This window comes from Megalobrama amblycephala, linkage group LG21 (genome assembly GCF_018812025.1).
Source record: "Megalobrama amblycephala isolate DHTTF-2021 linkage group LG21, ASM1881202v1, whole genome shotgun sequence".
Taxonomy (NCBI): domain Eukaryota; kingdom Metazoa; phylum Chordata; class Actinopteri; order Cypriniformes; family Xenocyprididae; genus Megalobrama; species Megalobrama amblycephala.
Window position 1 is genome coordinate 8,865,495 of NC_063064.1, and position 27,147 is coordinate 8,892,641.

The window sequence follows — 27,147 nt, forward strand, 5'->3', positions numbered from 1 at the left end:
ACCCCCGGTCTAATGTGTCTAGTCTGTGAAGCTGAATTTTACCTTGATAGTAATCCTGAGGTTAACTAGTCAAACAGTAATTCACAGATTGCCCATATTATGTAAAAACTGAATCAAATTAATAATGTCCTTTAGGGAAATAAACAAAGAGACAAAATACAACTCAGACTACCGAAGATCCACTCCAGAGAGGAGACGGCTGATTTTTATTGGCACCAAAAAGCATTTGGAGGGTACAGAATAAAGACAGATAAGACAGCGGTGGCCTTTGTGATGATTTTTGGCTGGCCCAACAGCAAACTTATTATCTTGTGGCTGCGAAAGCAACACATAAAACACAATCTTACTATTTTTTGTCTCTATTTCAGAGATGAACTGGTACTTTTGGAGTCTGAAGCTGATCTTAAAGGACTCTTCCCTCAGATTTTTTATTACAAATATCTTTAATCTCACAATTGTACCAGTGACAGATCCTGATTTGTAGACTACTGCAGCAAACTAAAACAGATAATCTTCAGCTGATTTGAATTGAAACACTATACATCAACTCTATCAATACTTCAGGTTCTATAAGCCATAGTTTGCTAGTTACTTCTTAGTAGGGGTGGGAGATCGCATGGATCTTGGAGGGGTAGGGGATCTCACGGATCTTGGTGGGGTGGGTGATTTAGGAGCTGGAGTTGGAGTGGGAGACTTCACAGAGGGAGGTGGAGTTGGAGTGGGAGACTTCACAGAGGGAGGTGGAGTAGGGGTGGCGGACTTCATGGAGGGCGAAGGAGTCGGGGTCTTCATTGCCTGTGGAGCGGGTGTAGCTGGCTTGGGGGTGGCGACTGGCCTGGACATCTGTCCCAGTTTGGGCTCAGGGATCTCTTCGCCTTGTTTGTAGACACTTACAGTGATCTCCACAAATTCACCTCCATACTTGTTCCGCACATTGATGCTGTACTTTCCAGAATCTTCCACATAAACACTCTTGATAGTGAGGCTGGAAAACTTGCCGCCCTCGAAGGTGATCTTGTAGCGGTCGTCAGACACAACTTCCTGCTCATTCTTAAACCAGGTGACCTCTGGGCTGGGGTCACCCCATACTGTGCAAGTTAGACTCAAGCTCTGTAGAGGTGAGAGGTCACAAATTATGTGCACAGGTACAGCAAATTAGTCCATAAAATATGAACACTTTATGACAACACAGTTCACTTAATAGAAATGTGTTAAAAAGAAATATCAAAACGTAGTTCTAGTGAACATGGGAAAAGTAAAGGAAATGCTACCTTCTTTTCCATAATGGTGACAACATCTGGCAGGCCACCTACCACTCTACCACGGTCTACAGAGGGCAAATAGTTCATTTAACACATTTGGACACCATTTTAAACATAATAGTTTTAAGTAAAATATAATGTGAATTTAATAATAAATAGATTTGTATGGAAAAATGGGTCATAGTTCTGACATCTGAACACATACCTAAGCTGATTTAATGAGATTATTGTCATTGTACTGAGCTTTATGCTCCATTATACTGCTTGAGTTCAAGTATGCATGAATACCGGATTAGAACCTTATTAATGTGTCATTTGACCGGTTCTCAGTAATACTCACTCTTCTCAGCAAAAGCAGCAGCTCTGATGAAAAAAGGAGAGAAAATGTCAGTGTGTTTTGAGCTGATTCTTAATAATAGGAGTCTGTTAAGAGAATAAACTGAAGCAATCTTGATTCTCTTACTTGAGTCTTTGGAATTCTGCATAGGCATCAGTGTATGCTGTTAGAATGGAGGAAACACAATAAGTAACGAATTACACAATCCATGACAAATAATTCTTTCCATGATAAAGAAAAGAAAAAAATCTTTTATAAATATAGTTTAAAACACATGTGCCAATATTGGTTTAAAATGGTTTGTAAAAACATTTATTCTATTTATAAGATTTTTTCCCCATTATCAGAATGATACTGAAAAAAATGGTATTAAAAATTGTATAAAAGTTTTCAGAGAAGTTTTATTATCCTGCATTTTTACCCAGACTTTATGCTCCAATCACAGAAAATAAATGTGTATTCAAGTATTAGTATGTATGAAATAGATATTTTAGTAAAAACAGATTTTTTATGTAAAATTCTGAGCCTATAGCATTCAGCAGTCCAGTCTCCACTTGCCTTGTCCAGAAAGGTCAAAGGTGCGAGAGTGTGATTTTATGCCATCATGAATCTCAATGGTATAATGACCCTTTTCCTTATCTGTGGGCTCACAGATCTGCATCCAGGCCATCTCAGCTGTGCCTCCAATTCTCATCTTCTCTGAGGAGGAGATCTTACTTTCTCTAAAGCCAAAACATAAAAAAGAAAGTCACTCAAATTGGCTATAAACTCAACTCAACATTTTCATATACCACATCATATATGTGATTTCTATGTTCCGAGTCTGAACAGATGGGTTGTCTTTTTTTCATGTGGATATACCTATGAAACCAGCTGGTTTTCATCTCCTCTGTGTAGTATGTCATGTAGCATTGCAGTCTGATACCCTCTGGTGTGCACTGCAGAACCAACTCAGAGGCAGAGGAACCTGTAATGAAACACAATACAACAGTAATCCTATACTTAAATAGATTTTAAGTAGAATGCATTAAACTAATAAACTAATGGAATAAATTTAATATTAAATTCAGGTTACATTTTCATAAAATTTCCCAACATACCAGCAATATTGGCGATGGCATTGATGATGTCCTCAAACACTGGCAAAAAAGAATAAAAAAATAATCATCTAACATGACAATTAGTGTTTAAATAACTAATACGCTGATTTGATGCTCAAGATACATTTCTTATTATTACTGTTGAAAACAAGTTATGTTGCTTAATATTTTTGTGGAAACTGATACATTTTTTTTCAGGATTGTTTGATGAATAGAAAATTCAAAAGTCAAGCATTTATGACGTAAATGACTTTAAAAAAATTTTTTTGTAATATTATACATATATTTACCATCACTTTTGATCAATTTAATGCATCCTTGCTGAATAATCTATGTATTAAATGCTTAAAAATCTTATTGAACCCAAACCTTTGAACAGTAGTGTGTGTATATATATATATATATATATATATATATTAATACTGTATTACTTAACATACAAACATACATACATAAACAGTATATATATATATATATATATATATATATATATATATATATATATATATATATATATATATATATATATATATACCTTTGCCAGAAATGTCATAGACAGAGGTGTCCTTTCCACGGTCATCTCCCAGTACAGCTTTGTAAATTCCCTGGTCTTTCCTGGAGAACTGTTGGACCAAAATAGTTAAAATAAAAACAATGTAACTGAATAGCAAGATTTATGAAGCTCCAAACTGTTCTAAACATTTACTGCAATTATGTTAATGCTTTCTAAACCCTGATCTCTGGAGCGCTGGTGATCATACCATGGGGATTGGAAGGGAGCAAGATCCAGACATTGGGTTGGGTGGAACGTCAACAGTAATTTCTTCATCTTCTTTAAACCAGGTAAATGTTGTCTCTTTCTTCACATTGGCCAGCTACAGTGTAAAAATATGGCAAGGATAGTGACATAAGACACTGATATCAATGTTAAACAGTCTTTTAATTGTTGTGTTGCTTTTACCTTGCAGACAAGCATCACTGTGCAGTCATCTGTCACGTGGAAAGACAGGTATTCTGAGAAGTGAGGGCCTGAGAGAACCAGAATAATGTAACAGATTAATAAATGAAAACTGTCTGACCACACAGTAGAAACAACACTGAGAATATGGGGATACAAGTGTTTGTGTTAGTTATGTAGCTTCACAAACCTTGTTTTCTGATGTGCTCTTTTCTCTGGAAGTCAGCTTCTTTTAGAGCAACTTTGAATGCTGAAATTCAAAAATACAAAGAACATTTGCTTACAGAGGTTTTAAACTCATAGAAATCCCACAACTGTTCTGTGACTGGACGCTGTTAAGCCCTCACCGTCTCCCACAAGAACCAGTGAGCTTTGGCTTTTGGCCTTGCCATCGTGGATCTGAATGGTGTAAGTGCCTTCATTGGCTTTGGTGAAGTGCTCAATAGTCATCTGAATGATTCCAGTGGAAACATCATGGCTGATTTTGCAACCCTAAACACAGTAAAATCATTTTAAATATACTTTTATCAAGGGTTTTAAATGGGACTATAACTGGATAATTTGGTTAATTATTTGTAAATATTATTTGTAAACAACAATAACAACCACAATAATAATAATAATAATAATAATAAACAATAAATGATAATGGGCTGTGGCTAATTGTTAATATTTGTTAATTTGTTAGTAAGCAACAACAACAATAATAACTGGGAAATTGTGTTGATTATTTGTAAATGTGTAAATGTATTAGTATTATTTTTTATATAATAATACAAAATATAATAAAAATAAATAATTAATAATAACTGGGTAATTATGTTTGTTTGTAAATGTATTATTACTTATAAACAACAATAACAACCACACAATAATAATAATAATAATAAACAATAAATAATAACTGGCTGTGGCTAATTTTGTTAATATTTGTAAATTTATTAGTAAACAACAACAACAACAACAATACAAAATAATAACTGGGTAATTTTGTTGATTATTTGTAAATGTGTAAGTTTATTATTATTTTTAATAATAATACGAATAAATAATAACTGGGTAATTTTGTTAATTATTTGTAAATGTATTATTATTTGTAAACAATAATAACAAACAATAAATAATTGGCTGTGGCTAATTTTGTTAATATTTGTTCATTTATTAGTAAACAACAACAATAACTGGGTAATTTTGTTGATTATTTGTAAATGTGTAAATTTATCATTATTTTTAATAATAATAATAAAAAAATAAAAAAAATAAATAACTGGGTATAACTGGGTAATTTTGTTGATTATTTGTAAATGTGTAAATGTATTATTATTTTTAATAATAATAATAAAATAAAAATAATAAATAACTGGGTAATTTTGTTGATTATTTGTAAATGTGTAAATGTATTATTATTTTTAATAATAATAATAAAATAAAAATAATAAATAACTGGGTAATTTTGTTGATTATTTGTAAATGTGTAAATTTGTTATTATTTTTAATAATAATAATAAAATAAAAATAATAAATAACTGGGTAATTTTGTTGATTATTTGTAAATGTGTAAATTTGTTATTATTTTTAATAATAATAATAAAATAAAAATAATAAATAACTGGGTAATTTTGTTAATTATTTGTAAATGTATTTGTAAATAACAACCACAACAATAATAATGAGTAATGAGTGGTTTTGAAGCAGTTAGGCTGTACCTCAGCACTCGTGATGGCTTTATCGTTGACGATGAACCTGTAGTTGACATTGGAGGACAACTTCAGAGCCTGGACCCAGAAACGCACATGACCCTTCTCCAGAATCTCATAGTTCAGTTCCGTCTTCAGTGGAACAACTGATAAAAAAAGTCATTCATTTAAAGACCAAATCATTCTTAGGTAATCTAGATTCTCATCAAATGGCAATCAGAAACATTCATAAACAATCCACAGGCAACTCACTAGGATGTTTGATGTTGTAGCTCAGATCAAGCATTTTTTTGAGCTCTGTAAAAGAAAACGGGTATCATATGCATCAAACTTCAACTTTATAAGTAAATAAAGGAGATATTTACACCCTCATCTCTGACCTTCCTCATTGACAGAGTAACTGGATGAAACTCCATCTGTATCGGTCACTGCGACAGAGTAGATGCCCAGATCCTCCTTCTCAGGGTTCACAAATGTCAGCTTTGAGCTAAACAGAAAACATCGCAGCTTGTTAATTTACACCACTTTACTACAGAGCTTCAATACGTTATGATGCTGTGGTAATAAATGCAACAAAGTCTCATGACAATTCATAAGTATTTTACAATTTTAAAAAATTGGTTGCAAAAACATACAATCTCACTGGTGGACCTTTATGGTAACGTTTTACCTTCAAATCACACATTTTCATAGGAGGCAGATTGTATGAAATTGCCAACTTGTTCAATACTTACAAATTCTCATGAGATTGGGTTGAATAAAAGACAAAATCCACACAAATCAGACATACTGTCTTCCAGAGGATGTGATGGAGACCCTGCTTGATTCAGTGACTTCTTTGTAGGACTTTGACCAACTGAACTTAGAGGTTTCAGAAACTTCACAAGCTTCAAAGTTCAGGAAAATGTCTCCAGTCTCTTGATCCACACCACATACAATCTCCTTTGTACCTTAAGAGACAAAATAACAGAAAACATTAATAAAAAAAAGAGTTATCTATCATAATCCACTTTTTGTCATACAATGAAAGTGAAAGGTAAACCCATTTGCCCCTGCTTTCATTGTATGGAAAACAGTAACTTGTACATCCTGCTAAACATCTTTTGAGTTCCACACAAGAAAGAAAAGAGGCTTTCGCACCAGGTAGTTGCAGGTACGAGCCACCAGGGCGGCCCCCTGAGAACTAAATGTTCCCCTAAGGGCCATTTTCCTGGTTGCATTCGCACCGCCAGTAGGAACTCTGAAGTGGCATAAGCCGGCCAACAGCAAAGTCATTTATCACTGTTTTCCATGTTTCATGGAGGTAGTTTGTGAAGTATATGTAAACTGTGTGTTCACACGGCTTTTTAAAAATGGCGGATACCAGTGTCAAACGTACAGTTATGTCACTGTTAGTTCCTATTGCTGGGTTAGTCCCTACTCTGAAGTAGTCCCCCAAAAGGCGTTCCTATAACTAAAATCGTTCCCAGTTCCTGCAGTGTAAACATGACAAAAAGCAGGTACTTCCGCCAATAGATATAGAAACTCTGAAAATGTTTCACTGGTGTGAAAGCCCCTAAATTTGAGTTTGGAACAACACCTATATGCTGCATGTTAAAGAATGGTTGTTACCTGGCAGTGCTTTTGCACATACGGGATCGGACACATCAGAGGCTTTTCCAACACCTTTAGCATTCACAGCACGCACTCTGAACACATATGATGCTCCAGTCTCTAGTCCAGTCACCTACAAATCAATGTACAAACATTTGAAAACTGAATCACATTTATTTACGTTCTTATTTTCTGTGTTGTGCCACTTCTTGAATCAAGAGGCATTTGAATTTTGTAACAAAATGAGTTCAGTTTCATACCTTCAGGTAACAATGCCCAACAGGCTCAGCATTCACAGTGACAAAATCTGATGAGCCCTTCTTAGCCATGTCCACAAAGTATCCAGTGATGGGACCTTCTCCGGTATACACAGGGGCCCTCCACTGCACCAAGATGGAGCTATCTCGCACCTCCCAGAAACTGATGTCATATGCTGGGCCTGATGATAAAGAGAAGATTTATCAATCTAGACAAGATGGTATTTTCTGCTGTAGAACCTGGATAAATATAATATTTATATATTATTTATATTATTGAGTGACTCATTTGAGTGTGCATTCACACACACATCATCTAATTTAATACATATGTGTGTATATGTGTATGTATAACATTCTATATTAAAATATAAAGTAGTATAGATAACATATATGCAGATACAGTACATAAATAGTTAGATAAATAGTTAAATATTAATAGTAGGCCATATTACACAAATATATAAATGTCACCGAATAAGTATACAGTATATATATTGCTGGATATTAACTGACAGTAGTATAGTGGAGTAAACAGGGTACTGACCAGGCTCAGCCATTGTCCAGGCTTCACAGGCAAAAGCTTTGCTGGGCTCAGATGGCAGGCCAACTCCGGCCAAGTTAACAGCCCGAACCTTGAACTCATAGAAAACGCCACCGGTCAGATTCTCCACCTGTGAAATACAGACCAATCCGGAAAAAAAACACACCATACATTTAGAGTAGATTTTTATTCCATCTGTAAAGATTATTTTCATATCCTAAGTTCTTGTGCACAAATAAGAAATATATTCACGTAGACCATACCGTGAAGATCCTATGGACGGCCGGACTTGGGCTAACGTCCTTCCAATCAACTGATTCTGCCCTGCGCTTGTCCAGGTAGTAAGACTTGATCTTAGAGCCACCCGTGTGTTTGGGGCGTTTCCAGGCCAGGGTCATGGAGGATCCATTACAGTTCAGCAGGCTGATGCCGTATGGGGCGGAGGGAGTAGCTGATCATGTGGGACAGAGGGAAAATCATTCAGCGAGAATAAAGATCCTTAGGATCACATATAGTATAAGTGACTGGAGCCATGGAGGAACCATTGTGGATCAAATAATGATCAGGTGCAGTGATTAAACCATTTACGGTGACAGCAGAATCATTTAGATACAGTGATACTGTTAGAGTGATTGGTTACTATTAGCATACATAAATTCACAAACAAGACTTTTACTGTGCCTATATTGTGTGTATCTCACTTTGCTATGACTTTACTGTATACTGAGTAAAGGAGGAGCTGATTTTATTAGGCTGGTGTGTAAATATCAGGAGTGGATGTGTTAAATTACTTTATAAATGAAATATATCACATACATACCATACTCCACTGCACCCACTGTGTAAGACAACACAGGTGTTTATATGGCTACAATTTCAAAACACATTACTTAAATGTGTCTTATAAGAAATTTATACACACGCGTGTGTCTATGACAAACTGTTTTAAACAGTTCATTTATGTAAGTGAGGATAGCAAAATAAAGTAAACTGTGACATATTATACCCAAAAAACAGTAAAACTGATAAAAAATTTGGAACCAAAAATTATTCAGACACTTTGACCTGACCATGTTTTGCTTAAGTGTTTTTTTTTTTTTTTTCTGACACAGTTTAACTCTGAGATCTTGTCATATTTTATTAGCATTTTTTAAACTATAGTGAATAAACTGTATTAATGAATGAAATGTTCAAGGTGTGTGAATAAATTTTGGTTTGATAATATATATATATATATATATATAGTACAGTCCAAAAGTTTGGAACCACTAAGATTTTTAATGTTTTTAAAAGAAGTTTCGTCTGCTCACCAAGGCTACATTTATTTAATTAAAAATACAGTAAAAAACAGTAATATTGTGAAATAGTATTACAATTTAAAATAACTGTGTACTATTTAAATATATTTGACAAAGTAATTTATTCCTGTGATGCAAAGCTGAATTTTCAGCATCGTTACTCCAGTCTTCAGTGTCACATGATCCTTCAGAAATCATTCTAATATGCTGATTTGCTGCTCAATAAACATTTATGATTATTTTCAATGTTGAAAACAGTTGTGTACTTTTTTTTCAGGATTCCTTGATGAATAGAAAGTTCAAAAGAACAGCATTTATCTGAAATACAAAGCTTCTGTAGCATTATACACTACCGTTCAAAAGTTTGGGGTCAGTAAGAATTTTTATTTTTATTTTTTTGAAAAGAAATTAAAGAAATGAATACTTTTATTCAGCAAGGATGCATTAAATCAATCAAAAGTGGCAGTAAAGACATTTATAATGTTACAAAAGATTAGATTTCAGATAAACACTGTTCTTTTGAACTTTCTATTCATCAAATAATCCTGAAAAAAAATATTGTACACAAATATTTTGTACAGTTGTACACATTAAATGTTTCTTGAGCAGCAGATCAGCATATTAGAATGATTTCTGAAGGATCATGTGACACTGAAGACTGGAGTAATGATGCTGAAAATTCAGCTTTGCATCACAGGAATAAATTACTTTGTGAAATATATTCAAATAGAAAACAGTTATTTTAAATTGTAATAATATTTCACAATATTACTGTTTTTTACTGTATTTTTAATTAAATAAATGTAGCCTTGGTGAGCAGACGAAACTTCTTTTAAAAACATTAAAAATCTTAGTGGTTCCAAACTTTTGGACTGTACTGTATATATATATATATATATATATATATATATATATATATATACACACACACACACACACATTTCTTAAAGTGCTGTTGTATTCTGGCCAGTGAAAAAAAAAAAAAATTAGTGCACCTTTAATATCCTACTTTAACATTCATACTATTTCTACACCTTTAATATTCTACTACTGTATATTTCCTCTCTAATGTTGGATACATTTGCATATTTTTGCATCTGCAACTGAAAATGTTTGTTTTTGCATGATGACACATCCATGCCTTACAGATAAAAATTTTGGTTAATTGTCTTATCCTAACTTTCCATTCTTTTTATTACCGTTTTCATAAAGCCAATACAGCGACATTGCTATAGAAGTCAGTTGTGTACGTACAAAGTGCAGCATCAATGAAGAGGGGCGCAGATTCCTGTGATTCTTCACTCAATCCGTAAGCATTCACGGCTTGCACACGGAACACGTAAGTATCTCCTGGGACCAAACCATGGACCACAAACCTGACAAATGTAAATCCAGATAGACAGACCCAATGTAAACCTACTTCCAGAAACCACCGCAAGACTTTGCACATGATTAACATCTTTAGTGTGACCAAATTAAACTAAATCTGCACATTTTTGTGTATACTTTACCTGGTGTGTTTGTAAGGTCTATGGTTACAAGGGAACCAGGTCTTGGAGCCGATCACAGAGGCATCCACATAGTAACCCATGAGGTTGTTGGCATGTTTTGGGGCCTCCCACTGCACAAAAGCAGAAGTTTTGGTGTTTCTGGAAGCAATCACCTGTCCCGGGGCAGATGGGACACCTGCACAAACCAAACACACAATTAAAAAAAAGAAAACATCATTAGATTTTTCCTACAGATTTAATTGGGAGTGGAAGTCTGCCGTGCTGAAAGTGAACATAATATGGTGGATGGATGTGAAGGTGGAACTAAAACACCCAGCAAATGTGAGCCAAACAACAAAAATGTGGAGACTTTCAGTGAGAAGTGATCTCCTTTTCGCAAAGCAGAAGGCTGTGGTAGCATAAACATACATACCAATGTTCGGAACAATACCTGTAAAATACAGCATGGACGTAGTTACACGAGGATTCTTTGCATCTTAATGACCTTTTGGACAGCATATTTAACATAGTTTGGCATTGTACAGTTAGACAACCACAACAGCAGGTCTGTTCAGTTTGACAGTTAGAGCCTTCTTACCATAAGGGTCCACCTTTTCGATGGGTGCTGTGGGCTCTGATGGCTCACTTGAGCCATACTTGTTGACAGTGATTATGCGGAAACGGTAAGATTTCTTGTCCTCCATATCGAAAACAGGGTAACGGGGGGATCGTAGCTGGACCGCAGTGTTGACTCTCTGCCAGATGTGACTGTCACCTACACACTAAGCCGTGGAGAGTCATAGATGACCATTATGAGGAGAGTTTCCCCTTACAAACCGAGGAATTATGGGATAAACAATTTATTTGCAAAATATGATGACTAGCACTGTACAATTAAATTTTTATGTATAATAACTAACTAATTTATAATGACTAATAACTGTTTTAAATTTAGCATTATGTTTATTCTTAAAACTTTTTAAGATTTTACATTATTTACAAATTTACATTATTATTATTATTTAATAAATTTTTAACATTATATCAGATTTTACAGATATAAAAGTGAAAACACACCTTCTCGATGAGGTACCACACAGGTGCCCGTCCGCGAGGGCTAGGTGGTGTCCAGCTCAGAACAATGTATGTTTTGTTTATTTCTGTAGCATGCACATTGCTTGGTGGACCTGGTATTGTAACATACACTAAACAGGAATAAATCAGATATTTATTTATACAAAATGCTTTTAACCTCATCAACTTTACATATGCACTCTTATTTGCAGTGTGTTAGTAACCAGTGTTGGGGGTAGAGCATTACAAGTAACTTGAGTTATGCAAACAGATTACTTTTTTCAACAAAATAAGTTACTTTTTCAAATAAGTAACGCAAGTTACTTTGTTTTCCCATTTATTGACCTCTACTGTACAAGAGTCTTATAAATTTCACTTTTGGTGTGAAAGGGCCTTTACATTTGTCAAAAATAGAACTAATAGAAAAGTAAGGCAAAAGTAATCCAATGCATTACTTTGCCCAAAAAAGTAACTAACGCAATTAGTTTTTTTTTTTTTTTTTTTAGGGAGTAACAAAATATTACAACACATTACTTTAAGTAACTTTCCCCACCACTGAACTTAGTGCTAACTGTTGAACAGACAACATGAATTTTTGGCTAAATAAATAAATAAATAGTACTTGTTTGCTGACAAACAAAGCTACTGTAGAGAAAGAACTGAAAGGCATATGGTATATTACATTGATTACTTGAACTTTCCTCTGAATATTCTGTAAATATATTCTGTGAATATTTGAGTATTTTAAGGGAAAGAAAATAAATTTTAGCCAAAAATTCAGTGTGTCACATCCCAGTAAATTTAATTTAAATTTTTAATTGACAACACTGCAGAAAAAACAAACATCTTAATACGATGAACTTTATTTAATTGGATTAATTTAATTTAGATGGATGAAATTAATTTTACAGATTATTTCACTCATTTATTTGGTGGTTAAATTCAATCTGAGGAACACGTTTCGGGTTAAATGCGGCGATTATGGTAAATCGGCATTGGAAGATTACTGGTTAGCTGGTTAGCAAGTTCACACTTAATATGTAACATTATCTAAACTAAATTATTATTTTTGCCACTATTTATTCAATTTCCTTTTGGCATGAAATACTTTTAGGAAGACATGTTGTACTTAATCTGAAAAACAGCATTTTGCTATTTATTTTCTAATTATATATTTTATTATATATGCAGTTTATATAACCTCATATTGATTGAGAGATTACATGTAATATCTTTATTTAAAAAAATAATGTGTAACTAGGACTATTTAAAATGAATTAATGAAGCCAAAGAGGTGATTAAAATGATGGAAAAAATTCAAAGAAATGGTGACCAGATACAGGACACTTTCTCGTATCCATCCATATAAATGTTAGCCTTAAATCTTGATTTTGATGAAAAGGGTCCATGGATATGTCATACCTTGGATATGACAATGTCATGTTGACATCACATTCATGCATATGTTTTAATAAAAGAATGGTCTATCTTAAAAAATGAGATTAAAGGTTCATGTTTACCCCTTTATGTTTCAAAAATTACTATATGGTATGAATGAATGAAAAAATGGATTGTTAATTGTTAAGTTGTAAGATATTTTGACAAATATAGCATGCAGTTGATTGAAAGGATGGAGAGATATGATATTAATGGCTCAGTGAAATCTGAAAGTACCTCCTTGTAGGTCCTCCTGTCGAATCGCAATGTCATATTTCCCTTCGATTTTAATCACTGTTTCAATACATACACATAATACTTCATTTTCCCTTCAGCTTAAGCGATTCCATTTGAACATATTATACAGTTTTTACGATCATCACTTAAGCTTCTGTGTGCGATATATGAGTGTGAATAATAGCAACTTACGAAATGCATTGCAAATGTGACACCGAATACATACAATAACTAACAATTGTGCAAAAATATAGAAATATACAAGTATTAAAGGCACTTAAAGGGATAGTTCATCCAAAAATGAAAATTTGATGTTTATCTGCTTACCCCCAGAGCATCCAAGATGTAGGTGACTTTGTTTCTTCAGTTGAACACAAATGATGATTTTTAACTGCAACCGCTGCCGTCTGTCAGTGGTATAATGCAAGTCAGCGGGAACTTGGACTATAAGAGTAAATAAAACATGACAGACAAATCCAAATTAAACCCTGCGGCTCGTGACGACACATTGATGTCTTAAGACACGAAACGATCGGTTTGTGCGAGAAACCGAACAGTGTTTATACATATATTTATGTTGTCAGAGCGCGATCAGACCTCATGAATCGAGTGATGAATGCAGTTGGACATAGTGGTGTATTAGAGGTAAAACATGATATAAATACTGTTTGGTTTCTCGCACAAACCGATCGTTTAGTGTCTAAGGACATCAATGTGTCGTCACGAGCCGCAGGGTTTAATTTGGATTTGTCTGTCATTTTTTATTTACTCTTATAGTCCAAGTTCCCGCTGACTTGCATTATACCACTGACAGACGGCAGTGGTTGCAGTTAAAAATCATCATTTGTGTTCTACTGAAGAAACAAAGTCACCTACATCTTGGATGCTCTGGGGGTAAGCAGATAAACATCAAATTTTCATTTTTGGGTGAACTATCCCTTTAAATCATTGTACAGTGAATTTGGAGCAAAACATAATTAGTAGGAAGGAAAAGCATAACACTGCATCCTGCACACTTACCGTGTCTAAAGATTGAGGTGTCTGAAGCTTGAAGAAACAGCCTTTTGCTACCAATCTAAGCTCATTTTTCACTCCCATTCAGTAACAACCTGTGTGTGTGTGTGTGGGCTATACTGGTCCTGTTTCAGCACAAGATATTATTATCTGCTGATAGTTTTTAGTCCTACCTTCCACATCACTCTCCACTTCTGCAGCGGTCACTCCAGAGGACATCCTAGAAGGCAGACTGATGCCATCTTTGTTCACAGCCCTCACTCTGAAGTGATAGGAAGCTCCCTCGGTCAGGCCATGGACGGGCAGCTTACACACTTTCACAGGGCGTCATTGCACTGGACCCAGTCCTTAGTTCCTGACTTGCGTCTGCCAAGACAACATGCAAGATTTTTTTATTATGCAAAAATTATTTTAATTAATTTTATTATTAAATCTAAAGAATAACAATGTAAATTATTTTTTAATAATTGTTAAATTATTTTTTTAATAATTTTTTTAATTTAATTTGAATGAATAAAAAATAAATTAGTTTTTGTTTAAATTATTTAAATTATTTTCAATTGCATTATTTAAATTATTTATACATTAAAATGAAATCTATTTGATGTGTATAATTTTGTTAGGCTGAAGAGGATGTTTACCTGTCCACAAAGTATCCAGTGATGGGAGCCTCATGGGTGGTGTTTGGAGGTTTCCAGGAGACCAGGACGTAATCTGCATTGACATCAGAGGCTGTAACATCCATGGGGGCTCCTGGGGCCCCGGCCACTGTGGGAGTGGCATCTGTGAAACAAATACATACATATATATTTATAAAATATATATATTTATACATATATATTTATAAAACATCAACAACAACAACAAAAAAAATCTCTTTCTCATTTATGTTACGCTAAATGGAATACCTCTATGGAACACGATAGTGGAAAAAATACACTGCCCGGCTAAAAAAAAAAAAAAGTCGCTGTTTGGATTATAATAGGCAGATACTTAAGAATCTATGAATGGATCATTGTTACAGTGATTATTATGCTTCTAGCATGTTATATGTTTGGAAACGGTTCTTTTAACCCTTAAAGATGGAGTGTGTAGCTTTTCATTTCTTAAACAACCATGTAGGAAGACACATCATGGCCATATTCCAGGATGACAATGTCAAGATTCAGAGTTAAAATTGTGAAAGAATGGTTCAGAGAGCATGAAGAATCATTTTCACACATTGCAGACCTTAATTTCATTGAAAGTCTTTGGGATGTGCTGGGGAAGACTTTACAGAGTGCTCACCTCTTGCATTGTCAATACAAGATCTTGAGCAAAAATTGATGCACCTCTCGATGGAAATAAATGTTGTGATGTTATTTCCATCAAGAGATGACAGGAAAAATGATATTTCAGTGCCTTTGCGTAAGCTTTTGAGAATTAAAATAGACTTTTTCCTCCCATCTCATTTAATTTCCATCTCCAAAATATTTGCGGTCTCCCGAGAAACTTGTGTTCGCCCACAAAAGGCTCACAGAGGACACTGGAGGACATTGGAGGAGGAACATTTGAAAGCGAATGACAAAACACTGAAATATATTTTTTCCTCCTTTCTCTTCCGAGAAACTTTGCATTCACTCGCAAAACTTTTGCGTTCTCTCGCTAAAGTTTCTTGGGGGAAAACAAAAGTTTTGCGAACAACTGTAAAGTTTCTTGGGGGAATGTGAAGATTGCGAGCAAAAGCAAAAGCAAAAGCAACAAAATATAATTTTTCTTTCCATATCATATTATTTCCTTCACTAGAACTATTGCATTCTCCCAAGTACAGAGCACCTGAAGGAACATGATGATGGAAAAAAATGAGATAAAAGGAAAATGTTTTGCATTCTCTTGCAAATATTTTGCATTCCCCAAGAAATTTGCGCTCACTCACAAAATGTTTGCGTTCTCCTGAGAAACTTTTGAGTTATTTGCGAGTGAACGCAAAGTTTCTCAGGTGAACGCAAAGGTTTTGCGAGCTAACGCAAAGCTACTTGGGGAAACGCAAAACTTTTGCGAGTGAACGCAAAAGCATTGAAATAATATTTTTTCCTTCAATCATGTCCCTTTAGGGACTCCATATCCAAGAAACTTTAAAAACGTTTAAAAGTTTCAGGGAAACCGAAAACGTTTTTTTTTTTTCTCATTTTATTTTTATCACCAGAAATTTCGCGTTCTTCCAAGAAACTTGTTTTTTTTTTTTTTTTTGCAAAAGTTTCTCGGGTAAACACATAGGTTTTGCAAGCGAACGCAAAGTTTCTCGGGGGAACATGAACATTTGAGAGCAAAAGCAAAAGCATCAAAATATAATTGTTCCTCCCATCTTATATTTTTACCTTTAAGGGCTCTGTATATATATTTAGGGATGGCTATTTTACTCAATGCATTTGTCACTTATTTTTTACCTTTAACAAACAGGTAAGCGCTGTGTTCTGTGGTTCCATCCTTGGTCCAAATGCGGATGGTGTAAAGACCCTCATCATCCTTGTTCAGGTGAGGAAGAGTAAGCTTGGCGACACCACCACCAATGGACATCTCAACCCACCTGGATGGCATTAGCAAAGTATCTACACACAAAAATGCAAAAGTGTTAGTAACAGTTTAAACTTTTTAGTGGTTCCAAACTTAATGAAAATGCAGCATCTCACCATCTCTGTACCACATGGCCTCAGGTGGCAGGTTTGGCAGATCCGGCACCACCACCATGTTGGCCACCAGACTAACAGACCCTCCTTCAGTACCAAATGTCACTCCAAATGACTCCAGCAGGGACACCTCAAGCTTACTGGGATGAATGCCGCTGAGCAGAGGAACTACAGGAAACACAACAGAAACCTTTACTACCTTTCATATTAAATTTCACATAACAAATGCAAATTGCATACTTGAATGATTCAGTAACTATGAATGCACTTTTTTGTTTATTGACAACTCTAGGAGGTGTTTACCACACTGCCTTCTATTTACAAGCACAAATGAACCCTGGGGGGAAAATGTGACATTGTTTCCATGTCTTATCAAGACTTTGCGTCTGGAACAGGACAGATATTTAAAACTCATGATCTCAATTAAGGTCCTTCAGACCTGGGCGTCAGCCAAACAGAAGCTCCATTTTACCTAGTCCTGGCAGATGGGAGAGCTCTCCTCCCCCTTGTGGCCCTACATGGAAAAACAAGCAAGTTAGATCACTTAAAGGCAACTCACAAAGAGAAAGACAAAAGATATGAGGAGAAAAGAAGAGACACTCACTCCTGACACAGACAGTAGCCTTGGAGATGGCCTTTCCCTGCGGATTGGTTGCCACGACACTGTACACTCCAGAATCAGTAACTGCACATCTGCAATAAAACAACGCAATTTCATAATGTCAATAAACAGACTGAACATGAGTGTTCTAAAGAAAAATATGTCTGTATGACTTTCTTTTCTCCGTGAAAGGAATGAATGTGGTACCCAAACAGTTTTGGTCACCACTGATGTCCATTGTTATGAACAAAACAAACACACAAAAATTAATAGGTAACACTTTACAGTAAGATTTCATTAGTTAACATTAGTTAACTACTTTAGTTAAATTATCTAAGAATTGACAATACTTAAAACAATTATTGATCTTAGTTAATGTTAATTTAATCATTTATTAATACATTATTACAATCAAATGTTGTATTTCTTAACATTGTTGTCACGAGATAGATTTGGATCTCTAACCTTTGAGTCCTCAGAGCAGTTCGTGACAATTGTGAACTAACTTGAACAAACTATGAACAGCTGTATTTTTTATTAACTAACATTAACAAAGATTAATAAATACTGTAATTGTTAGTTCATGTTAGTTAATACACATTATGAGAGCTAATAACAAATGAGAGCTTTTGTAAAGTGTTACCAGCTAATACATTAAAAACCCAAATTTGGAAGTAAATGATTACTTTTTTTAGGTGAACAATCCCTTTAAGGAACTAGCAACTGAATCAGCAATGTCACGAACACACTCATAAATAGTATTATAGATTAAATTCTATTTGTGTAAAGTGACTTGTTAGATCATTTAAAGGTGCCCTTGAATTAAAAATTGAATTTATCTTGGCATAGTTAAATAACAAGAGTTCAGTACATGGAAATGACATACAGTGAGTCTCAAACTCCATTGTTTCCTCCTTCTTATATAAATCTAATTTGTTTAAAAGACCTGCGAAGAACAGGCGAATCTCAACATAACACCGACTGTTACGTAACAGTCGGGGTGTACGCCCCAGTATTTGCATATGCCAGCCCATGTTCAAGGCATTAGACAAGGGCAAAACATCTGGATCTGTGCACAGCCGAATCATCAGACTAGGTAAGCAAGCAAGAACAATAGTGAAAAATGGCAGATGGAGCAATAATAACTGACATGATCCATGATGATATCATGATATTTTTAGTGATATTTCTAAATTGTCTTTCTAAATGTTTCGTTGCTAATGTACTGTTAAATGTGGTTAAAGTTACCATCGTTTATTACTGTATTCACGGAGACAAGAGCCGTTGCTATTTTCATTTTTAAACACTTGCAGTCTGTATAATTCATAAACACAACTTCATTCTTTATAAATCTCTCCAACAGTGTAGCATTAGCCGTTAGCCACGGAGCACAGCCTCAAATTCATTCAGAATCAAATGTAAACAATATAACAGTATACAATACTCACATAATCCGACACATGCATGCCACATGCATGACGAACACTTTGTAAAGATCCATTTGAGGGTTATATTAGCTGTGTAAACTGTGTTTAGGCACTGTTTAAGGCAAGAGCGAGCTCCGTGGGCGGAGAGCACGAGAATTAAAGGGGCAGCAGCATAAATCGGCTCATATTTAATGATGCCCCAAAATAGGCAGTTAAAAAAATGAATTAAAAAAAATTCAATGGGGTATTTTGATCTGAAACTTCACAGACACATTCAGGGGACACCTTAGACTTATATTACATCTTGTAAAAAAAGTTCAATGGCACCTTTAAAGGTCAGGTATGTAGTTTCTGTGCCTCTATTTTGAACAGAATTGGAAAATAACGACTCCCCCTGTCTGTCATTGGTGAAACAAACAGATAGCCATGCCCCCAACTCACGCCATTGGTTGAGCCACTGTTGCTATGCTGGGCTGGTCGGATTGTTCACAAACACAGATGTTTTAAAAGTGCTGCAGAGCCATAATGTTTGGACTTTTTTGGCTAAATTATATTATAAATTATTCAAAGTTTGAACTAAATTGTCATATACAATATCACTAGCAAGTATAGAAGAAGAGGAAGAAGAGAACTAGTGCAAGACGAGCATTTGTGGTTAAAACTTTTTGTTGTAAAAAATTTTTTTTTAGAAAATGACAGATCGTTTCACTAGATAAGACCCTTATTCCTCGTCTGGGATCGTGTATAGTGATTTGCACTGAAACTGCAATTTGGACCTTCAACCCAGTGAACCCCACTGAAGTCCACTATACAGACAAAAACCCTGGAATATTTTCCTCAGAAACCTTAATTTCTTTTCGGCAGATGACAGAAAGAGACGAACATCTTCAAGTGAACTAATCCTTTAAATACAATTGTCTGTGCATATTAAACAAGAGAAAGTTTTCAAATGGAAAAATTACACACTTCCAAGTGAGACAAAATGTTGGCTAGTTAACAGGGTGGAAAACGTGTTCCCTGTGCTCCTCACACCTCTTTCATGAACCATTTGGTATGAGTGGACAGACTTTTGCATCCAGAACATGATCTCACTCGACAGCAGTGTGTTGGTCTCAGACATGCTGTGCTCTCCTTGAAGGATTGAGAACTAACCACCGAAATGTGACCTTCAGTCCCTGTGAACTATTTTAGAGCCACTCCTTTTCCTCTGCAACGCATAGGGCATGTTTTTTCTAACAAAGGATATTTTCTTATGTATTCACATTTAGTTTCTGAGAGTTGTAGTAAAATATATAACAAGCTTTTTTGAGAATGAATGAGTCTGGTAAGTTCAATTAGTGGCCACTGTGATGGCCTATGATCTCTGAGAGGTGCTACTGTAATGGCGGCTGTGAGTCTTCACTGGCGTCAGGCGTTCCAGGATCAAATGACGCATTGCTAAGTTGAGCAGAACCAACAGCTGAGACTTCTTCAAGATTAACCTCACTGGGACTAAATAGGAAAGTGTCACTCTTAAAAGTCCTTCATTCACTTTCCCAGGCTGTTACAAACCTGGAGGTGTGAGCTGCACTCTTCCATACAGTGAAAGTGAATGGAGAACAGGGACTCCAACAAAACAAAACAAAATTACTTTAAAAAAATATTATAATCATACATACTGTGCCACGTAGGGACTTCTGGGAATGTATTTTGCTTTTGTTTATTACATTTTTAACACCATGTTAGCATCAGGGCTAACACAAGGTAAACAACAAGCAAAGGTAACAAGGTAACACGTGGTAATAAAGTAACACATGGCAAAAGGTAAACAACACCTTCTATGAATGTACTTTTACTGTTTTTTCATGATAAATTACATGGAAATTCATAGTTTTTACTCACAAAAACCTGAATTTGACAGTAATTTACAGTAAAATTATATGGTAAGGCAGCTTACAGTTAACTACCTAACAGGTTTTAAACTGAAGCATTTGTCTTTTTCTGTAAAAATGACAAACATTTTGGAAGAAAGAAAATCAAATGGGTTTTGGAAGACAAAGGGCAAGTAAATATTGAAGCTAATTTGAAGCTAGTTCTCTTGAAACTAAAATGTGTTGCTAATTCACATATAGTATGTGTAAAAAAAGCTTACTTAAAGGATTAGTTAACCCAAGAATGAAATTTCTGTCAATAAGTACTCACCTCATGTTGTTTCAAACCCGTAAGACCTTTGTTCATCTTCAGAAGTTATTACATTAACCCTTAAATGCATACCTCGGGTCTTTAGTGACCCGGATGTCATTCACTACCCTCCTCCTCGTTCATTTTTTAAAGTTAGACTTCAACCTTCTTGGTATTCCTTAATTGATTCATTATAAAGAATATAACATGAAAAAAATCATAAAATTATAAAAGAATGCCTATTTTTGAATTCATTTTTTGTAAAAAATTGTATAGGGTCGCTAACGACCCGAGGTGTGTATCAGTGTACGTATATTTTTTTTCTGCACAACAATAATTGAATCTTAGATGACGGAATAAGTGCAATTCACCTTTATTCCACAAGGTGGCAATGTCTGATACACAATGCTGAAGTAACAACTCTTTCAGACAGAAAAGGAAATAATAAGAAAAACATGAAATGACTCAGCGATTTACTGCAGAGCAAGTACTGAACGCAATCAAATATGACTGTAACTGTCACTGGATGGATCTGGTGAAGCTGTTAGCGATTGAAATATTAATTTTGAAGATATTGAAAATTATATAGTTCTGAGAATATGTTTGAGATCACGAATAGGCTCATATTTGCAACCTCAAACATAAAACTAGCCTATTATTTGCTGAATTTACTGGGAAATGAGCTCTGACGAGGACAGTGATGATGGCATAAAACATCTGCTCAAACTGAGCACTTTCAAGCTCCAAAAGGTAACAAAATATGATTTATTTTATTCTTCTGTAATTGCTACTCTAATATCAGAGGAGTTTTATATTATCACGACAGGTAGAGATCCTTCCGTGTTAGATACAGATCCGGGTCGATAAAGACCCGAATATGTAAGAATGATTGGCGAAACAGTCATGCATTTAAGAGTTAAGGTTGAACCACAGTAGTCATGTTGACTATTTAACAATGTCTGCTTTTCTGGACCTTGAATGTGGTAATTTCTATGGGGGATAAAAAACCTCATTGGATTTCTTTAAAAAAATATCTTAATTTGTGTTCCAAAGATGAACAAAGGTCTTGCGGGTTTGGAACGACATGAGGGTGAGTAATTAATGACAGAAATTTCATTTTTGGGTGAAATAACCCTTTTAGTTGCGTATTTAGTTATTAGCAACTATAAGTTAGTTTAAAATGGAAGTTCCTAATTGTAAACTGAGGGTGTGTGAGGCCATACCTGCTAATAATCAGACTGTGAACCCCATACTTGTTCTCAATTTTGTACTTTCCAGGAGCACTCAAGGGTTCAATGGCAACATTATTCCTATACCTGCCGAAACAGAGAAATAAAGTTCAGTTATGCTGCATTTTAACCACATCAGTGACAGAGCCAAAGTACAGTGACATTAATGAGTTATGAGCACAATAAATGCATCTGACCATTTATTTAAGCATGCTTTTACTAACAATTTGCAAACAAATTTCTTCTTTTCATGTTTCATTGCTTTTTGCTGAGAATATGCATATAACTTCATAATTAAGTCATCAAATCATTACCAAAAACAGATAACATGAAGGTTTTGGGATATAAAACTGAAATCCAAACCATTTGACAATAGGGTTGGGTTGGCCGGACACAGTGCAGAACAGCTTGACGGGAGTCTTCTCCCACACAGTGTGAGATCTCAGACTGACCAGGAAGTCAGGTGCTCTGGGAACCTCAGCAGGAATATCCTTCCTCAAAGGCATCATTCCCTTCACCTGTTAAAATACAGGAAGAACTGTTAAAGGGTCAAAGTCAAAGGTTCTGCTCTTTTGACGTTCATTGTATGGACAACGTTGTTAAAAATAACTTCTTTTGCATTCCACAGAAGAAAAAGAGTCATACAGGTTCATGAAAATTTTCATTTTTGGGTGAACTATCCCTTCACCTCTCTAGTAATCTCGATATTTTTCACTTGCTCCTGTGTGGCCACTTTCATTCTGTGCAGCTCCTGCTGCAGTTGAACCAAATCTCTTCCAAAGTGAGCCGCCATTCTCTGATACTCCTGCATGCCCTCGGGAGCCCTGCGCACACACAAATTTACATTCCAAACTTGCACAGGTTTAGTCTTAAGAGTACAGTGACACTATCATTTTTTGTCATCTGTAAATATGGAAGCGGGCTTCAGGTTTTCTCTTACACCGTCTTTAAATAGCCTTCTGAACTGTAATAGATGCAGGAGTCAATCAAATCTCACCTCTCCCTGAAGGTTGGCACTGTGTAGGCTGGTTCCGCCATAGCCTCAGTGGCCTGGACCTGCTGCTTCTTCACTACCTGAGAGCTTGATTTCCTGCCAAACGCATCAGAACACCATTTGAGTCATGTTTGCATTGTGTGACAGCAGATGTGAGCAGTTTCACACTTTTTTACTGTTTTGTACTGTCAGAATTTTACCTTTAGTTTTGAAGGATGGATTATTGATTTATTATACACTATAAACCCTAATGCTCTAAATAAACAATTGGTTTGAGTAGGGTAAATTTAAATTAAACAAATTAGTTCAATCAAATTAACTTTTATGAGTATTTAGAACTTTCTTTTGAGTTACAAAACTCACACATTTGAAGTAATCTGAATTGTTTCATTGTTTTGAGTTTTATGAACTTGTTTCTTTTAATTTAGACAAACTAACTTAACTGGGATTTCTATTTTCCTGCCATGACACTCGACAGGGAGAGAAAATGCTAAAATTAAAGTTTTATTTTGTGCAAGATTCATGTTAAGTGGGAGACTTAGTAGTGTTTAATGTTTTTCTTTGTAATTTAGAAGAGTTTATGTTTTGAGCGTTTTTTTTGTATCATGGTGATGAGTGGAGCATGAGCTGGGTTTGAGAACAGATAGATATATGTTATATGTTCTATATTGCCGTACTCATTCAGCAAATATGCCATGCTAATTCTATCAAAGCATTGTTAACAATTAGCAAGTTAACATTTACTAAATTAGCTAGCCAAGTTTCCACTACTAAAAATATATGTTTACATGATAATTTTAAGTTAAATATAAGAATTAGCTTACTCAAATATTTCAAGTAAAGAGTAATTAAAATGTATGAGTGCAAAATAAAAATCTGTCAGTTCTGCTTACTTCAACTTTGAATTTCTTAACTTAAACATTTTGGTGTAACTGATTACCTCAAATTTTTTGAGTTTCGCCAACTTATTCGGTTTTACAGTGTAGTAGTATACAGTATATTGTGGATTTATTATATAGTGGTTAAATGCCAAAAAAGACCAGCCTGATCAGGAAATCATATTTAGCTTCCAAAAACAAACCTAGCTTGTTTTTTAAGCATTATCACATGTTTATCACATTGTTAATTTGTTGAAATTGCTTAATTCTACAAATTAAATTAAGTTTTGTACCAAATAACCCTTGTAAAAAAAGAAGTGCACTTAATTGTATTGAATGTGAACTTGTAGCGTACTTCAAATATTAAAAGTACAGTATATTTAAAATACTGTACTTGCAGATAATATAATATGACTTGAATAAAATTCTTAAGAGCTGCATGGGAAGATTTTAAAGTTGTACATTTTGGGAGCTTTTCCTCTTTTATAGCTTTAATGATCCCAAAACTTTGTTTCATTCATTTGAAATTAAGTGTACTTAAGTGTAAGTGCACTTAAGTGTACTGTACTTAATGCTAGAACACTTTCATGACTTTTAAAAAGGGCATTTTGTAACAATGCCAAGTTATTTCAAGTAATTTTAAGTGTATGCTAACAAGTTTAACTTTTTAAAGTACATTTAAAAAAAACTTATTTTATAATAATCTTTTGTTGTGCTTTAAAGAAGTACACTAATTTTGATGTGTTGACTAACATACTAAGTACTTATCATTATAACTAGACATATTACATTTAAAGTTGATATAAATGTAGATTAACAAGTGTGTAATTACAAATATTTAAATACAAGACAAGTTTCAATCAAAATGACATTAAAGTATTTTCAAGTAAATACTTTCAATAATAAGTATTCTTTTTAAAAGAGTACTTAAACAACGTTAGAGCGCTAATAAGTTCATGTGAACAGATGCTAACAAGAAAATGCAAAACAAATACAGCATGTTTCATTCAGCAGCACCAGCAAAGCTTTAGAAGTGGCTTTGATTGTGTCTTCAACACAAAAGAAATTCTTTATGATCACAAAATTGAGACAAAAATATGATTAACATGGTATCTAACATTGATTTTTTTTAGGGGCCACATTGATTACAGAAACAGAATCAGTCCTAAAATGTATAGTAAAGTTTGGTAAAAGCTGATTTATTCATGCTTGTTAAACTAAAGGCACTGAAGCAAATCTGAATTACACTTCACCCAAAATGTGAACTGAACACAAAACATTTTCTTTCTTGACAGCTGAGAAGCTTGAGCGCCATGCTTCATATCATATTTTCCTACTGTAGTGTGAAGCAACATTTTCTCCTTTCTCACGAGTGATGCATGACGTAACCTTTAAACAGATTTACGCCTTACTATGGGTTCAAATCAGCCATCTGAGTATCCAATCAAGTCACTTGACCTTTAGGCGTCTTATGAAGCAACAAAGAGAGTGGCATTAGCATAAGCGAATGCTGCGGTGCGTTCTTCTGGCCTGCTGAAGCCTCCGAGCCAAGCTCACACCACGGCTATCCATATGCTTGGCCAATAAACTTGAGTTCAACCACATCCATCCCATACCTTGAATGATGGACAACATGTTTTGAGCTTTGATGTTGCGTTTGCTCCTGCCGATAAAGTGTTACGGCCCTCGCAGGCATGTCGGGAACACTCTGAAAAAGACCTTATGACCACACCAAGACTCATTGTGCAATCTAAATCACCTTTAAAATGGTTTATGCTGGACAAAATGTACATGAATATGGCACAGATCTAGTGTAACTCTTCTTTGCGATTACATATTGGGGAATATTGTTAACTCAGGTTATAATGATATGCACTCTTAAAAATAAAGGTTCTTCATTGGCATCAATGGTTCTGTGAAGAAACGTTAACATCCATGGAATCTTTTCATTGCACAAAAGGTGGAAAAAGGTTCTTTAGATAATTAAAATTTGTTCACTAAATTTGGCATTACTGCAAAAAAAAAAACCTTTCTGGAACTTTTATTTTTAAGAGTGTATGTAATAAACAGATGATTATAAAATGATTTGATATTTCAATTTATTCTAACCTACATAATATAAATATAAAAGAAGCCACCTTATAAGCATAACCCTTGATAAAGACCAAAACCAAATGTTGTCTGCCCAAAATAAATCAGTATTGAAACTGTATATCAAATACTGTATATTCCTATGGTATTTTCTTTTAACTTTCGCTAAGAGCACCAAAACTGCCTCTACTCACATTCCAGCCCATCAGCAACACTCATGAGCTCAAGTGCATCACATTACAGGCAGAAAGTGAAAAGCTGACCCAAGAATAACTGGCACAACTTATCGAATCCAAGTGGGAGCAAACGAATTTGAGCAAAATCCCTTAGATTTGACCTTTGACCTGCACATATATGACAGGCTGCTACGACGATAAGTTCTCATGTGGAAACAAACAATGAAATGCATATAAAATGCAATAAAGTGCATATTTCTGCATTACATGAACTCAACCTGTGAGAAAGTAATACCATTTTTTCCCCCTCACTAAAACGAATATAAAAATATGTAAGAATCAAAAGTTACCACAGACATTTAGTGATAATCTGAAGTCCAGAATCATGTCAGCTCTAGACACACAGAGTCTGTTCCTCAGTATTCAATAATATCTAATAACAATATTCAATTGATATTGTAATACACCCAATATGATCATCTGAGCAGCGTACTTTATGTGTCCCAATACATATCTGTTAACAGATTAATAAAAAAAAAGTTGCACTTACCCCAAGAGAAAAGAAGAGCTTTGAGTGTTGGAAGAGCAGCCTGAGAGCAGTTGGAAAGCTCCTGCTGATGGAACAAA

General features: G+C 34.8%; 2 protein-coding genes across 2 annotated transcripts; both read right to left on the reverse strand.

Annotated features, from left to right (window-relative positions):
- Nucleotides 1-169: 169 nt before the first annotated feature.
- LOC125256518 (myomesin-2-like) lies at nt 170-27,134 on the reverse strand. The gene is given in 35 exon segments (XM_048172575.1): nt 170-1,110; nt 1,272-1,327; nt 1,603-1,625; nt 1,726-1,762; nt 2,158-2,321; nt 2,461-2,566; nt 2,700-2,738; nt 3,235-3,322; nt 3,461-3,574; nt 3,661-3,728; nt 3,848-3,907; nt 4,005-4,149; nt 5,364-5,500; nt 5,607-5,651; nt 5,735-5,841; nt 6,145-6,304; nt 6,966-7,080; nt 7,208-7,386; nt 7,752-7,878; nt 8,012-8,199; nt 10,301-10,422; nt 10,558-10,732; nt 14,472-14,624; nt 14,627-14,664; nt 14,940-15,081; nt 16,725-16,886; nt 16,968-17,132; nt 17,437-17,478; nt 17,569-17,657; nt 22,376-22,468; nt 22,745-22,899; nt 23,070-23,205; nt 23,379-23,471; nt 25,870-25,972; nt 27,071-27,134. Coding segments are annotated over 34 exon segments (4,125 nt in total). The 5' UTR covers nt 25,950-25,972; nt 27,071-27,134; the 3' UTR covers nt 170-588.
- Nucleotides 10,658-13,608, reverse strand: LOC125256519 (M-protein, striated muscle-like). The gene is made up of 3 exons (XM_048172576.1): nt 11,614-13,608; nt 11,135-11,318; nt 10,658-10,987 (listed from the first exon to the last, which is right to left on the reverse strand). Exons 1-3 carry the CDS (start codon nt 11,791-11,793, stop codon nt 10,785-10,787), a joined length of 567 nt encoding a protein of 188 aa, XP_048028533.1. The 5' UTR covers nt 11,794-13,608; the 3' UTR covers nt 10,658-10,784.
- Nucleotides 27,135-27,147: the final 13 nt, after the last annotated feature.